Consider the following 17500-nt stretch of genomic DNA (forward strand, 5'->3'; position numbering starts at 1 on the left):
TCAATGACAATAACACTATAATCACTGTTGCTACTTCAGCTAAAAAGAAATTTCTCATACTTTTCAGGCACAACATCTTATAGAATTAGAGAATTTAAGCCACTCTAATAGGACGGAATATCGAAGTATATACTGTACTGCTTTGAAGCGTTATTCTTCAATGCCTGTGATTCTATCTCCTCCTCTCCTACCTATCTTTCGGTCCTCTCTCCCTCAGGTAATGGTCAAATCAGCATCAGAGATAACAGAGAAACCAAACATGGGCTGCTACATCTATTCAGGGGGGATCAAGGCTGAGCTATTATGGAACTCACAAGGTCTGCGTTATGGAACAAAGCAATGGTGGCTTCAGGTGGGCGACAGCCGCGCGATATCGATCCAAAGATCCTTAATGTAACATTCACATGTTACATTAAGGAATGTATGTGACCATCGTTTATTTCAATGTCAGCTATCAAGATTAATAGAGTGCCACAGGGATGACATATTTTTGTAGTCGGAAGGTGGAACTCCCGGACATTTTGGATCATCTTCATGAATGTGAATAACTTTTATGACTTTTGAAGCATTTTCTGAAAATCCTGTTTAAAAAAAACGCATTGACGTTTCAAAAGTCATAAAAGTGATTCACGACGTTTGTGAAGATTATCCTGCTGAACACAAATGACCACTCCCATAAACTTTTGTTAACCACAGACCTTATTTTATGCATTAAAGTGAAATCCCCATTCTAAAACCACATTCACTTTTCCCTGTAAGCTCCAACGTGCTACTTCCAGACTCGTTCCTGCGGTGCTCTATTCAGTTGGTAAATGAATTGCTTGCTATGACGCAGAGTGTGTGTGAGCCTGAGCTGTCAAAAATGAACACTGGGGTGTGTTGGCTCGCTCCTGGCCAATCCTGGCACTTGAATGCTGGGTAGGCGTGTTTTTCCTGCAAGGGCAGTGGGATCCATAATAACGTGTCAAGGCCCAAGAGGCTCTACACAGAGCGCCATCATCTGGTCGATCACCAAGCTCAAACACAAACCTCTGCCCCATCTGCAAGACTCTCACACCTGCTGCTCAGTACACACAGGATCTGAGCATCACTGGCTTGGCTATTATCTTAATGTAATATGTACCTATTTGATTAGTTATACCTTAACTGAGACTTTTTTGTGTAGAGATCAATTATATGGTTTTGTTTTTTGCCAGGCGGTCTACATCTGGCTGTCTGAAGAGAGCTGACTGACTGACAACCCTCAAAATGCCCAAGTGACTGATAACACCCCCTCCACACACACACACTCACTGAGGACAACACGATTGCTCGAGTGACCTCACTCGGAAGGCTGACTGGCTCACAACCCTGACGACAAATGACATCATCAGTGCCGGGTAGCCAGTTGCCTGGCACTATTTTTAGCCAGGCAGCCAAGATGACAGATGATATCACGACAGTGATGTCATCCGTAACGCACATGCTGCCCGGCATATAGCAAATTAGCGCTTGTTCGTGAAGGAACGGTGTGACCCACGTGTGTGAAACTTTTGCTTGGTGTGTATTCTGTTTATTTGCTCGGGTGTTGGTGTGAGCGTGCGTGTGTGTGTGTGTGTGTGTGTGTCTCTTTTAGGTGGTTTTATTACTCACCCAAAATAGACTCAGTTAGTGTCCAGTTTCAGAAAGCTTACGAAAGTGCAGCTCTGTATTTTCCACCCTCAACTCACAGCCTGCATCCTGTGCTGGCAGATTAGACCACTTGGAAACACTTGACTCAGTGACGAAGAGACAGACCAACTCACATGACATGTCTGCATTTTGTGTCAATGAGCCCGTTCTGTGTGTTGTTTTTAGGGACCCTCCTGTCTCCAACCAGTCATTCCACCAACAGTGGCCCTGGTTATGTGCACGGTACTGAACACACACACACACACACACACACACACACACACACACACACACACACACACACACTCTCTCTCTCTCTCTCTCTCTCTCTCTGTCTCTCTCTCTCTCTCACACACACACACACACACACACACAGTGTTTAACAATATACAGCTTTTCAAATAAAAGGCACATTATGCAAAATCACCAGTTTTCATATGCTTTACAAACCACAGTGATGTCATCATACTGTACATGTACAGTAACTTCTTTATGTTGCCAAATATGATTTCACTCCCATAGTCACTTGAGTCACAGTAGGCTATGACTGTGTAGTAAACTGTCTGATGCCATGGTGTCTTGTAAGATTATGAGGGATCTACTGTACATGATTTCCCAGGATCCCAACATAACTCAACTCTCCTCCTCTATTCTCATTCATGCTTCCTCCAGGCTCCAGCCAATAAGACAGATATATATCATTATCAATATCTAGCAGGTTCACTGTGACTCCACACTGCACTCTTAACTATCTGTGCTGCTGCTCCTTTAAAAAGGCGGCCAGTTGAGAGACATATCGCTTGGAGGAGGGTGGTGCTTTAAGCCCCCGGTGTAGGTGACTGTCATGTGAATCTAATGTGAATGCAACCGGACTCTGGAAAGTGACGCATCCACTCCAGATCACCATCGGGGAACTGGTTTCATCAGTCAACAGAATGCCCTCACCACTGAAGACACCCCATCGGAATACTACTAATTTCTCGTGCCAATAATGAGATATTATGCTGATTTATTTGGAGTTATTCAAACCGTTTGTGACCGGTAAAGTTGATAGAGAATAGACTGTGCGTGTTTAAAGTTTTTGTCTGTAATTAACGTGCGTCATCATGTTATTGTAGTTCAGAAATAGGCTGGTTTACTGGCTCTGGACAGACGCACCGCACCGCGCGGGGGCCAAGGGAGGATTCATCTCTGCTTTGCGCAATTACCCGGAGAGCAGTAGGAGTCATCACGTTACTTTGGCCACTTTGACTCATCCTCTTTTCTCCAGAGGACACCACGCCACGCCGGCCGGTGTGACCAACCATGCTTCAAAATGGGAACGTAGGGGAGGAACCGCTGCAAGCTGCGCCGAAGGCTGAACCAGAGCCCGACTCCCCGGGGGAGCCCCTCAAACAGCCCGCCGCCGCCACCGGCGATAAGGACGCGGACACCGAGTCCACGCACTTCCCGATGCCCGTCTATCCCAAAGCGGAGATAAAGCGCAACGCGGTGACGGACGATTATAAGATTTCCAATCAGGTGCTGGGCTTGGGAATCAATGGCAAAGTTCTGGAGTGCTTCAACAAGAAGACTGGAGAGAAGTGCGCGCTGAAGGTAGGCTCCAGTATACTGACCTGCAGGCTGCATCACATGACAGATACCTGTGTTTGACCAGAGATGGTGGAGGGCAAACCCCACCGAAACTCAGCGTTTTTATACCAAGTAGACTAGATCCTCAATGGAACTAACGTGCGCCTACAAAAACGACTGTAAAAACGTCGAGGGAAAAACATCAGTAGTACCGCTCTGAAAATATACCGTTATGTTTACATAATTGCGTCTATATATCACAAAGGAGTTCAGGGTTTTGATGATAGCCTCGATCAGCCTCTGGAAATGTGTGTTTGGTGCACTCTGCACTCTGAGAAGATCAAAGACCTGTAAACTGGGTTGAGTGGTTGGAACACTAATAATTGAAGAACTTTGACCTTTATGGGAATCTCTTATCAGATGTCTCTCACTCACAGACATAGACATAGCCTACTATTCTTCTGCCAAAAGTAACATAAGAGCCACCTTTCTTTTTACACTTGTCTTATTATGATATAGTGTAATAATCCTGCAGGCTCTTCCCTTGTGAAGTTGTGAGTGTAACTTGTGTAACACGTCCAGGCTATATGTAGCCTATGTACATTGCCTCACATGCCTGTTGGACAGTGCTGAATGCGAGTGTGTGTGTGTGTGTGTGTGTGTGTGTGTGTGTGTGTGTGTGTGTGTGGCGGGGGGGGGGGAGGTCTGGGCTTGTCATCGGATCAGATGCCAGTAAAGATGCACCCGGCCTGGCCATGTGCTGCTGTGACATGTTATGGCCGTTTCAGTCGGAGAGACACATGGATTTTGACGGTGGCACTGTATTCCAGAACAGTGGAAACGTTGGCAAACACACACATGCGATGTGCATACACACACAAGGGCCATCAAGCGGTCACCTGTCACCACCAGCCCCCCCCCCCCCTCCCCACACACACACAGACAGATTTACTGGCTTACAGTAATCCACCGGGATCAGTCATCAAACCAGACACTGCAGTGTCACAGCCAGAGAATGTCTGTGGACGAAAGATAACAGATGAGCTAGTGAGATAAACAGCGGTAGGGAGTGGGAAGGCACACAACACACAGATGAGAGTCCGGTGGGAGTAAGGCTGCAACTAACGATTAGTTTCATTATTATTTTCTCCACTAATTGATTAGTTGATTGGTTGATTGGTATAGGCCTATAAGATGTCACCCCCCCCCCCCCCCAAGTCTAAGATGACATCCTCAATGTCTTCTTTTGTCCTGACCAACAGTCCACAAGCCAAAGTATAATCACTTTACTGACTGTCATAGAAGAAACCAGAAAATATTCACATATGGAATGGAATGAGAGAATTGTAGTATTTTTTTTATGTATCTAAAGGATTAATTGATTATAAAAAATGGTTGGCTATTAACTTTCTGTCAATGGACTATTCGTTGCAGCTCTAGATGGGAGGATAGCATCATGGCAGAAAGAGGGAGAGAGAGTGAAACCAACAGGCAAGCGTTGTTATCGCTGAGAGAGACAGCAGAGGGGAAGATCAAATCTGCATCTTATGTGACTGGGAAAATCTGCATCCCGAAAATCTTTCTGGCTCATTTAAGATATCATATCATTATCATATCATTCAGATGTAAGAAAACACTATTTCCATTTGGACATTGTGAACATTGATGGCACTCGAGTGTGGTGAACTAAAGATCTTTATGTTGGCTGTTCAGAAACCGGCGTGGTGTGTTAGCTGCTTTTAGGGTTGGCATCAAGCTGTGACAGTCACATAACAGCGCACTACACCCGGAACAGCGTTACCCGTCTCACTGCCAGCAGCATGTCAGGGTGACCCCAGTGGAGCCAAAACACCATGGACCCACACACACACACACACACACGCGTGCACACACACACACACACACACACACACACACACACACACACAACAAGACAAAAACCCCTGTCCTCTCTGAATAACCTGTTTCAGGGCGTTGTTTCTCATAAAGGCCTTTGTCAGCGGGGACACCCCCCCACTAGCCTGGGTAAACCCAGTCCCCACGTCACCTGCTCTCAGACCCTGCTCACTAGTCACTACGTAGTGACTAGTGAGCAGGGTCTGAGAGCAGGTCACGTGGGGGCTGGGTTTACCTAGGCTACCCCCCCACACCATGACGAATAAAACACAAGGTGTGATTTGTGGTGGAAATACATTCACCAAGTCCCCCCAGAGGTTCTTTCCATCCCCCATTTTCTCCCCAATTGTGCATGGCTAATTCCCCCTGCTATCCATTGCTAAACCCCCTCTGCCGATCCGGGGTGACTTGTAGACTAGCACATGCTTCCTCCGACACGTGCGGTCGCCAACCCGCTTCTTTTCACCTGACAGCGAGGGCTTTCACCGGCAGCAGGACATAGCACATGGGAGGATCACGCTATTCCCCCCAGTCCCCATCCCTCCCGAACAGGCGCCCCCCCGACCGACCAGAGCAAGCCCTAGTGCAGCGACCGACCAGCACTCGTACCTTTAATCCTGCTTCCGACACGCAGGCACGACCAATTGCGCCTGTGTGGACGCCCGACCGAGCCGGAGGTACCACAGGGGCTCGAACCTGTGACCCTCGTGTTGGTAGGCAGCACTACTACTACCGCTGCACTACTCGGACGCCCAGTGACACTGTTTGTTGAGTGTGATTAAAAGCCACCGTTGCCTAGCAGTAGCCTCACAGTGCCGTTTTACACTATTGGCACTCCTGCTAATTTATGACGGTCCCTAGATGTTTAATCACAAAGGCAAATAGCCAGGTAGAGGGAGAGGAAGCGATGTGGGGGGTAGAGTTGACCAGCTCACTGGCTTTTTAATTAAGTGTGTCTCTGAGCGCTAAACATAATGGATGGATAGATATACTATACGCTTACTCCACTCTGCAGCAGAGCTGGAGGAGAGCCATCTCTCGACTTCTCTGAGGACGAGGACCTGGCAGAGCCTGGTGGTGTGCGAGGCAGTTCTCCTCAGGGCTCCCGTTCACTGTTAATGCCATTAGAAGCTTCTACAGTATTTGGCAGGTGAATGTTCCATTTTAGAGTCATGCCGGGTTTGTCTGGTCGTCTCCTCAGCCACACGCACACGGCCGTACAAGCCACAGCTCTCTGCACAGGCTTCCATTCATGGTCAGAAGCTCGCCCTCTGTTTGTGTGTCCTCACTTTCCTCCTGGAGACGCTGTGGTCACACCTTTGGCATGCTTGTGGTTTTCCTCTGTGACCCAGTATCAGACTGTCGTGGTGAGGAGCTGAGGAGCAGAACTTGTCTGTGAAACAGGGCTACACAATAACTCAACATAACCATTTATCATCTTTCAATATGATCATATTGTCGAGAAATAATGATGAGTTATTGCTATACACAGTTTTGTATAAATTTATGTTAAAAAAATATATATATATATATTATTATAAGATTTTTGCACAGATTTGAGTGTGCAGATGCTGCTTTTTTCACTCATTTTGATACTCATATAGCTCCAGCACACACCTCAGCAAGGTCTGATACCGGATGAGCGGTTGTATTTTCACAATTTTGAAAACAAAATTATTAAAGTCTCTCACTAAATGAAATCAGGAACAAATTGGGGGGGCGTGTTATTTGAAAAGGAGAGTTTTTTTAATATTACCATGCAGATCAATTTGATTTAGAATTTTGAGGTGATTTAACATATTTTAGCAGATATTGAAATATATATATCGGTATCAACGTAATTTTGGGGGGGGATTATTGTGATATTAATTTTGTCTCTGCCCTATTGTAAACGCTGTGCTCAGATCCAGGATCGGTCAAGGCAGCCGGCACTATAAAAGCAGTTAATCCATCGGAGAGGTGTGGTTTGATCCTTTGACTGCTTCAGATGCTTGTACTGTTAGTTGAAGCTCATTATCGGCTTGCCTGGTGGAAATCATAGCGCGTATAAAAATAGATGGAAATGTGCTGCGGTAATGTATGAGGTTTCAGAGGGTCCTGTGTATTAACTGTGCTGCGGTAATGTATGAGGCTTCAGAGGGTCTGTGTATTGACGGCAGTGAGGGATTTGGGTTATTTAACCTCTTCTCGAAACAATCTGTGGTTGAGGATCTTTGTAGCGTTCAAAAGAGCTGGGAGTTGCCCCTGTATAGATTACTCCTGCACTGTCCCTAGCGTGGGCAATGCAATAGATCGTTTCTAGTCTAGTGGGGGGGGGGGGGGGGGGGGTAGTCAAAAGGTATTTAAGGTCAGGGACTTTACTGACAAGGTTTTGTATATAGCACACACATACAGTGCACCTCTGCTGTTATGCAAAAGCTATATCACTGCAATTTTTGTTGTTGCAGTTTTTCCTCAAATTTCCTTCATCATTTAGATGTTGTTGAGTGTGTTTTATGATTCTCGGGCCCCATTAAAATCCCATTGTACAATTGTATAAAACTACATGACGGGGATTATGAGAACTTCAATCAAAACCAACACATACCAATCAGCTATGTTCAACATTAATTTGATGGAGGCTAAAGGCATTTGAGATCCTTTAATGATTTGACTGTAATAGTGATATCATTATTGTAATACAAAGCAGGTATTGGAAGAAGAAAAACAAAACGACTCAGCACCCTGAGCAGTTTTGTGCTTTGTGGGCGATAACAACATCAGAAGAAGAATCATATTATTGTGACTCCGTCATCTCTCACACTGCCAGTCTGACTACCACACATATCAGCTCTCTCTGATTTACTGTGGACCACTTCCTCGTCCAGTCCACCTCTCTGTAGACTTTATGACCAGTCCAGTCCACCTCTCTGTAGACTTTATGACCAGTCCAGTCCACCTCTCTGTAGACTTTATGACCAGTGCTTTATTGGGGCGGGTTGTAAAGGGAAAGTAAGACCATCGTGAGCCTTTTTTATCAAGACAGATAGTCCAGTGCTCTGGCAGCCTTCAAGACTTAATAGAAGATCAACATTCAACATTCATCCAATCACCTGCCCGGTATTTTTTGAAAGTGCCTGCCTTAGAGCATTGGTTCCCAAACGGAACTCCCGCCTGGTGGTCCCCCAAAGATTTTTTTTTTTTTTTTTTTTACAAACAGTTATATACACATTAACCCTGAGGAGTAACCGGATTGGGCCGATTTTTGGAAATATCAAAAAAAATTACATTTTCTTTCAGAGACCGCAGCAGGCTCAGTTTTAAAGCCAGAGTGAAGTTTCTGGTATCATATGAAACGAGAAGACCTAAGCAATTGATTTGTACCAACCATGACATGCTAGCTTGTCAGGAGGGTAGCTAAATAACACAAGTTATGGTAAATTTTGGTGAGGGGAAAAAAACATTTTCAAAGGGGTTCTCTTTTTCACAGCCTAATGTTGGCAGGTGTGTGTGTGTGTGTGTGTGTGTGTGTGTGTGTGTGTGTGTGTGTGTGTGTGTGTGTGTGTGTGTGTGTGTGTGTGTGTGTGTGTGTGTGTGTGTGTGTGTGTGTGTGTGTGTGTGTGTGTGTGTGTGTGTGTGTGTGTGTGTCCATTTTGAACCAGCTAGTAGCCTTATATTATTTAGCCTTTCTGCTGCTATTGCATAAATCAGCAATTTTAAATTTTATGGGTGGTACGTAGTGGTACTTGGTCGGAAAAGTGTGGGAACCCCTGGTTTAGAGGATGAGGTTGAGGATGTGGTTGATTGGTTTAGAGCAGGATCAGTCACGGGTGTGCTTAGTGTGTGTCTGCAGTGGACAACACGACACAATGTCGCCTTGCATTAGAAATGAGTCTGTGAGTAGATTAACAGACACTTCCTCTCTCTCTCTCTCTCTCCCTCTCTCTCTCTCTCTCTCTCTCTCTCTCTCTTTCTGTCTCTCCCCCTGGCGTTGTGTTCTTCTACATACGGTATATTTGATCTTAACAGTCCTCTTTTTATTATAGCCGATTCTTTGTCAGTACAGGAAATTAAGGGAATGGGTTCGCATGCTGTCTGCTCTGATTAAAGTCATAAGAGAGAAGCCATAAACGGTTACCTTGACGTAACAGAAACAAACCTGCGCACTGCCTTGCTCAGAGCCCAGCTGAAAGGTTTTCGTTTGAACCACAGTAAAGTCGTGGCAGCTCTGTGGCTGATTTAATCAAATGCATCAAGTACAGATGTACAGTAGTAATGGTAGAGCAGGCAAATACGGGAAGCCTCCGGAAGCCCTCAACTTCAACTTTCAACATCCTGCCTTGAAACACAGCACATGGCCCGCCTTCCTCTTTCACATTCCCAAGTAAAAGACACAGCTATTCTCTGCTGATTGGAGCCGTCGTTATTACAGTTCTATAGAGGCGACTTCTGTTCTGAATAGCCGGACACCCGGACTTCCCCAATCTCACTCTATAACTTACAAGGAAATTACTTCACTTCCACCCACAGAAGTGAAACTTGACTTCGGTAAATATTCCATTCACAGGTTCCCCAATCCAGAGTCCAGACTGTGCGTGACTGTGTGTGTGTGTGTGTGTGTGTGTGTGTGTGTGTGTGTGTGTGTGTGTGTGTGTGTGTGTGTGTGTGTGTGTGTGTGTGTGTGTGTGTGTGTGTGTGTGTGTGTGTGTGTGTGTGTGTGTGTGTGTGTGTGTGTGTGTGTGCGTGACTGTAGTGTGTGAGCTCTGCTGCTGGGCCGGACACCACACACCCATCACTCTGTCAGCTCCCAAAATACACTCTGAGGGAAGACCTGTGCTATGTCAAGGTCCGCCACCTGCTCTGGGTGTGTGTGTGTGTGTGTGTGTGTGTGTGTGTGTGTGACGTGTGTGTGTGTGTGTGTGTGTGTGTGTGTGTGTGTGTGACGTGTGTGTGTGTGTGTGTGTGTGTGTGTGTGTGTGTGTCCACGCTTCGCCAGTGCTCACTGCTCACGTGTCCTGAGGCCAATGTGTCGTGAGGCCCAACCCGCTGTCAGGACTGTGTGTGCTGTGTGTGTGTGTGTGTGTGTGTGTGTGTGTGTGTGTGTGTGTGTGTGTGTGCTGTGCTCAGCTTACACTTGAGGGACCAGTGAAGACAGTCCAAAAGTGATGGCTTTGTCAACAGCACTTCCAGACACACGGAATTAAGTTTGAATATGCAAGAAATGGTAGAGTTTTACAGGACAGAGTGAAGGGTGCCTTAGTTCAAGTTAGCCCTCCTGACTGTGGTTAGAGATTCATAAACAGATAAGCCTGCCATTGAACATTTATATTCATAATGTCTCTCTCTTCTGTCTCTGTCAGATCCTCTATGACAGTCCCAAGGCCAGGCGGGAGGTGGAGCTCCACTGGCGAGTGTCAGGCGGGCCGTACATCGTCCGCATTCTCAGCCTGTATGAGAACATGCACCATGGCAAGAAGTGTCTGCTGATCATCATGGAGTGGTAAGGGTCCAGCGTTACTTCACCACTAGATCCCCTCACCCTGGTCTGAAGGCTTTCCCTGATGACCTGAAGTACCTGGAGAATGTATTGTTTCAGACGTATCTTTTTTTTTAATAATAATAATAATAATAATTATTATTATTATTATTATTATTATTATTATTTCTGACCCACTTGGCCAATCTCCCCCTGCTGCCCCGGTCGCTGCTCTCCCCCCCTCTGCCGATCTGCGGAGAGACGTAGACTAGCACCATGCTTCCTCCGACACATGCGCAGTTGCCAGCCGCTTCTTTTCACCAGACAGCGGGGAGCTTCACCTGCAGGACGTAGCACGTGGGAGGATCACGCTATTCCCACCAGTTTCATTCCGCCCCCCGAACAGGCACCCCGGCCAACCAGAGGAGGCGCTAGTGCAGCGACCAGGACTCGGACGTACAGTATAATCTAATAATGAGTGAATGCAGGTTAATGTCTGTCTCTGGCACATACTGTAAAGTCAGGCTCTGCTACTGAGCATAGCTGCTAAAGGTCAGACCTAGCCATACGACTTGGCATGTCTGTGGACAAGTGAAGACAAGTGTGGACAAGTGAAGACAAGTGAAGACATCTGTTGGTAAGATAGAGGGTTATCATTCCATCTGGGCCTCAGATGTGATGCCAGACTCTCCATAATAATACCATAAGTGACTCCAATAACAATACTATAAACTCGTGGTGCGTGTGCGTGTGCGCGGGACGTGGTTGGACTCTGGCCTCTTTATTGCCTGCTGCAGTCCAGACTCGTGAATGGAAAAAGGAAAAGTAATAAGTCAGTGGAAAAGTGAGAAAACGCACAAGGTGTGAGCTGACAAATGATAGATTAACTTTCATCATGGGAATTTTAAACAGTGACTCATAGGCGAGGCGTTATCTTTCATCAAAGCAGCAGCAACTTGCGGTTTGTCTAGTGACCTTCTGTGTGTGTGGTGTGGTGTGTGTGGTGTGTGTGTGTGTGTGGTGTGTGTGTGTGTGTGTGTGTGTGTGTGTGTGTGTGTGTGGTGTGTGTGTGTGTGTGTGTGTGTGTGTGTGTGTGTGTGTGGTGTGTGTGTGTGTGTGTGTGTGTGTGTGTGTGGAGTGTGTGTCCTCTCACTTGTGTCAGCTCCTTCCTGTTGGAGCGAGAGGGGGACAGGAGAGAGGAGAAGCAGACAGGACAGTCACTCTTCTACACACTTTCCCTTTCCTGTGTCTGTGTGTCGTAATCCACTTCACACTCACGCATTTCCCCTGGAATAGAACGGAGAGGTTCTCGTTAGGAAACGTTAGGAAAATTCTGAATAATTCGCAGGCGAATTATTCGCCAAATGATATTCACATCAAATGAGAGGCGATTTTGCAGGTTCTAAACAAACCATTGCGGCACGAAACATATGAGTCAATGTCAAGCAGCAATGACGACATGCTTTTGAGGAGAGATGAGAGAGCATGGAGGGAGAGTTTCTTGGCACAGGAGCTGAAGATGTAACTAGCTACCACTTTCTTCTGACCTACTTCAGGATGTCTGTGGGACAGTTTGAGTCCCAGAGAGCTGGCTGACCCAGAGCAGAGGGTAGCCATTTGTCTGAGGTAAAAAATATATCAGAAGTAACTCAAGAACACCTTGTAATGGGATCACACCAGCCGCGACGCCCACAACTTAAAACGAATGTGGGCCATGGGCTCGGATCACACCCATCATCGAACTCTGCCTTCATTTTGAACTATAGACCTTATTCGATGGACGTCACTCACGTACGGGCACGCCCACCGTCGCCATATTGTTGACATAGCGCTGCAGTTTTAAGTGACAACCTATGTGAGAGCAGCGTTTATAGGAAGCTAGCCGCCGTTAGCGTTACCTGTATCGTTCCAATTGTGTTCGGATGGTGACCTGCGTTACGCACGGCTGTAGTAATGACAGCAATAAAGTCCCCGTGGTTTGTTTCTATCGCTACCGTCCACAGACGTGAAGGGAGCGAGACGGAGGATACGTCGGCACACAGGAGATGTGTGGATAGTTGGGAGAGAGACAGGTGAAACTTTCTGACAGCTCCTCACAGCAAAGTCTGTTCACCTCGTTTTTTCTTTTGTTTATTATTACAGGCATTAACGGCAGCATACAAACAACAACTCTGGGGTTTTTATTGCTGTCATCACTATCGCTATTTTGTAATGGAACAGAAATGACAATAAGGCCGTTACTATAGTTGTTGTCAGCTGCAGGACGGTATGTCAACAATATGGCGCTGTCCGGGGTTAGCGAATAAGGTCTATACACCTGTAGAGTTTTGTGACTGCATCTTGCATGGTTTTGACGCTATCGTGCAACAATATCTGTCCACAGACAGACAGACAGACAGACAGACAGTCAGACAGACAGTCAGACAGACAGGCAGACAGACAGACAGACAGACAGTCAGACAGACAGACAGACAGACAGACAGGCAGACAGACAGACATTCAGACAGACAGACAGACAGACAGACAGACAGACAGACAGACAGACAGACAGACATATAAACACCAAAGTACTCAAAACGGCCTCTGTGGTAGTCCACTACAATATGTGTCTCCAGGACCACATTTTGCCACACACACACACACACACACACACACACACACACACACACACACACACACACACACACACACACACACACACACACACACACACACACACACACACACACACACACACACACACAATTAAGACCACATTTCCCATAAGCCCCATTGAGGATAATGCTGCTACACCCCGGTGTCAGTCTCTGTGTTTGTTTTCTCTTGGGTTTTACTCGAGAGGGTAAACACGTTGGAAGGGATTTGTCCGTCGGCATCTCACTCCACCAGCCGTTGCCAGAAACTGTAGCTCAGTTTGCACTGACTGGAAGAACAGCGCCCTCTACCTGTCCTGTGCCATAAAACAATACAGCAGATCTGGTGGCACACAAGTAAACAGCAGTGTACTGGCTGCCAATCTCATAGACAGTGGTAATTACAGTAATGTTAATTACAGTAATGTCTCAAAATGAATGTTAATTGGTAATGATTTATTGATGTTATAACGCTACATGAAGCACCTTTAATTCATCACAGTTGATGTGTGTGTGTGTCATTCAGTTGAACTGACTTGACATGCAGTAGGTGAGCTGTGTGTCCATGTGCCCAGTATGCAGGGAGGAGAGCTGTTCAGCAGGATCCAGGACAAAGGAGACCAGGCCTTCACTGAGAAAGGTGAGGATTCATGGAGGGATGGATACAAAAAAAATCAAGGGAAACAGAATAGGACAGAATGCAATATTAGCAGAGATTTGTGATTCGGGTTTCCGCACGCGCCATTGCAGTTTGTATGAGAAAGTTGGTCTGTCTTCCTTATACAACCATAGAAGGGGACACTGTTACATTTTTCTCTATAAGGCCATATTGCACAAACTGCCTCATTATTTATGTTCTCTACTGACTCCTAAAATGATCAGTAGCTGCGACCTTCGGTCTCGTGGACAAATGATGTACGTCATTCCCTCGAACCCGCACTGTTTTTGGTGAAAGTGCTTTTAAAGTTTTTGCACCCTCAACTTTGTGTGAGCTACAGAGTTACCCTAAACTAGAGTATTCTATAAGCACAGAAGATTATAAATACGATTAGGACTATTTGACCACTGAATGCACACGTCCTGTTACTGATTCATTGTAACTTGCTGTTTTGTTATGTTTGTTGTTTGTTCTTTTATGTGGAACTTTTGATGTTGCTGTCTTTGCCAGGACTCCATTTTAAAAGAGATTCTGAATCTCAATGGGAATACTCCTGGTAAAAACAACAGAAAGAAAACATCTTCAGCCTTGTAGTGTGTAGATCTGAGACGGCGTGTTCTCCTCTCTCCCTCCTCCCAGAGGGATCAGGGATCATGAGGGACATCGGCACGGCCATCGAGTTCCTCCACAACGTGAACATCGCGCACAGAGACATCAAGGTGTGCTAAGGATGCTAATCGTGCAGTAATGAGTTTTATAATCTGGGGCTCAGAGACAGTGAGATGTTGAGTAGTGTAAACAGAACGTGCCTTTTCTCCTCGTTCCACCAGCCGGAGAATCTGCTGTACACCAATAAGAACCGCAACGCAGTCCTCAAACTGACCGACTTTGGCTTCGCTAAGGAGACCACCCTACACAACCCCCTGCAGACCCCCTGCTACACGCCGTACTATGTGGGTAAGTTCCAATATGGTCTTTTCCAAAGACATCCTGGCAGATTCCCTGTTAAAGGAACACTCCGCCCATTTTCAACCAGCTTTGTATCATTAGAACATCAGTAGTATATCAGAAAACTGTAAACGGTTTTGAAGTCTCTCATTTTATTTGACAGTTATTGAGTGTTAAAGTGTGGACCAGTGACATCACTGGTCCACACTAACTCAAATGAATAACTCATTAACTCAAATCAACTCTCAATAACTGTCAAACTAGATGAATGATAAATAGTTTGACAGTTATTGAGAGTTGATTTGAGTTAATGAGTTATTAATTTGAGTTAGTGTGGACCAGTGATGTCACTGGTCCACACTTTAACACTCAATAACTGTCAAATTAAATGACAGACTTCAAAACAGTTTACAGTTTTCTGATATACTACTGATGTTCTAATGATACAAAGCTGGTTGAAAATGGGCGGAGTGTTCCTTTAAGGCTAGGTACGGCTGGTGAGGCTAGGACATACTGTCATGTATTTTGTACATGCTATACCATGAGAAACAACATGGAGTTATTTTTAGCTACGTTGTGTAACTCTACTCTCCGTCTGTTTCCGTCTGTTTCTATTTCTGGATGTGAACGTATCGCCTGCCGTCGATAAGCTCCTGAGGTTTTGGGCCCCGAGAAATATGACAAGTCATGTGACATGTGGTCGCTGGGCGTCATCATGTATATCCTGTGAGTACTGTACTCTCTGTGTGTGTGTGTGTGTGTGTGTGTGTGTGTGTGTGTGTGTGTGTGTGTGTGTGTGTGTGTGTGTGTGTGTGTGTGTATGTGTGTGTGTGTGCGTGTTTGTGTGCATGTGTGTGTGTCAGTACACGTTCTCGTGTGATGTACAGTATGTATAATGTGAAGACCTTCAAATTGAGTGCAGTTACATTTCTTCTTTTAGGTTTGTTAGAAAAATAATGGACACCCGCACACTGTCTTCACTTGCTCAAAATTGGAAAATTGAATACACAACGTTTCGGTACAAGACCTTTTTCAAGTATATGCTGACAGGAGGAAATGGAAAACATTATATACAGGAGTCTGGCTTCACAGTGACCAATCATTACAGACATCATATCAGTGGCAAAAGCCTTCACCTTGTGGCTCACAGCCAGCTCCTCCCTCAATTAGAGGTCTACAGTATATGGGTCTTTTAAGACTGTCAGTAAAGTAGCAATTCAAATACATAAAGGCATCAACAACACTAACAATAGAATAAAGTAGAAAAAGTACTAGAATAAATCCCATATTTATACAACAATATTCATCACATAACAATGGGGTCCAGATATGTAATCCACATTAGGTCAAAGGTTCAGGATTGGTACCTGAAAATAGAGGGAATAAAAGGGAGAAAATGTAACAGCAGATAAAGGGAACTTATAGCATTACATTAAGTAATAATTAATCATTACGACCCCTAGGGGTGAGAGTCTTTCAGGTTTTTAAAATGGCCGTCTCTCTCTCTCTCTCTCTCCGTTCTACAGGCTGTGTGGCTTCCCTCCCTTCTACTCCAACACGGGCCAAGCCATTTCCCCGGGGATGAAGAAGAGGATCAGGATGGGCCAGTACGAGTTCCCCAACCCCGAGTGGTCCGACGTCTCACAGGAAGGTGAGACTAGGGGTGTCCGTCCCCCGTCCACCCTGCTGGACAAAACTGGACAACATCGTTGAATTCCTCCCACACCAGCTCAGGGTGTGTCAGCGCCCGTTCACACAGGACGCCGAAGCAACGCTCAACCTAAGCTCTACCTACGCTGAACCCACAAGTTTCATTTAGGCGTCCTTGTTAACAGGCGAAGCCGTTCACACCACCCGCGCGCGTGCCACGCTCACGCCTTGCTCAAGCGATCGTTCAGGATTCACGCCTATTCCAAGCGTGACGCGTGCCGAAGCCGAGCATTGATCCGTCAAGCCAGGCATGAAGTCAATGGGAGTTGTGGGCGGGTTCAAGGAGCGCCGAGTAGGCGCTGAGAGGAAACGAGAAGGCTTCTTGTGTGAACGGCTCAGCGTGAGCCTGCCTCAAGCTTCAGTTCTGCTTACGTTAGGCGTCCTGTGTGCAAGAACAAGGGCTTAGTGTCTGGGATTGGTCTCTAAAATATCACATGATTGGTTGTTTTAAAATATCACATGATTGGTTGTTTTGCCTTGTGGGAAAGCACAGCCATTTCCAATTAGTTGCGCCTGTTTACATCTCTATAAACACGTGTGTGTGTGTGTGTGTGTGTGTGTGTGTGTGTGTGTGTGTGTGTGTGTGTGTGTGTGTGTGTGTGTGTGTGTGTGTGTGTGTGTGTGTGTGTGTGTGTGTGTGTGTGTGTATACTGTGTGTATTAGTATACACAAACTTGTATGCAGAGATGTGTGTGACTGATTTGTTTACAGGCAACAGCCCATACAGTACAGCATCCTCACTCCGGCACACTCACACACATGTGGGTGGGAAGCGCAGTTATGTGAAGGAAGGAATTCGCACATTCGTAGCCACCATGCAAAACTATAAATGTCTTTTTCTTTTTTAAAGATGACCAATGTTTTGATGTGACCGTCTTCTTCAGGGTACTGAGGGACAAAATAGCTCACCAAGCATTATATACATGTAGGGAAGGGAATAGGACACAGGTGTGTTTTATTATAGCATGTCCTCAATCA

At 45.8% G+C, this 17500-nt stretch overlaps 1 protein-coding gene across 1 annotated transcript in view; it reads left to right on the forward strand.

Moving 5' to 3' along the window:
- Positions 1-2610: 2610 nt before the first annotated feature.
- mapkapk3 (MAPK activated protein kinase 3) overlaps positions 2611-17500 on the forward strand; it is a 21710-nt gene continuing 6820 nt past the window's right edge. The window contains exons 1-7 of the mRNA XM_083661111.1: positions 2611-3246; positions 10458-10597; positions 13782-13846; positions 14504-14583; positions 14695-14821; positions 15463-15538; positions 16339-16463. Coding sequence (XP_083517237.1) covers positions 2956-3246; positions 10458-10597; positions 13782-13846; positions 14504-14583; positions 14695-14821; positions 15463-15538; positions 16339-16463 — 904 coding nt within the window. The 5' untranslated portion in view covers positions 2611-2955. The remainder of the gene's footprint in view (positions 3247-10457; positions 10598-13781; positions 13847-14503; positions 14584-14694; positions 14822-15462; positions 15539-16338; positions 16464-17500) is intronic.

This window comes from Poromitra crassiceps, assembly GCF_964638095.1.
Source record: "Poromitra crassiceps genome assembly, chromosome: 25".
Taxonomy (NCBI): Eukaryota; Metazoa; Chordata; class Actinopteri; order Beryciformes; family Melamphaidae; genus Poromitra; species Poromitra crassiceps.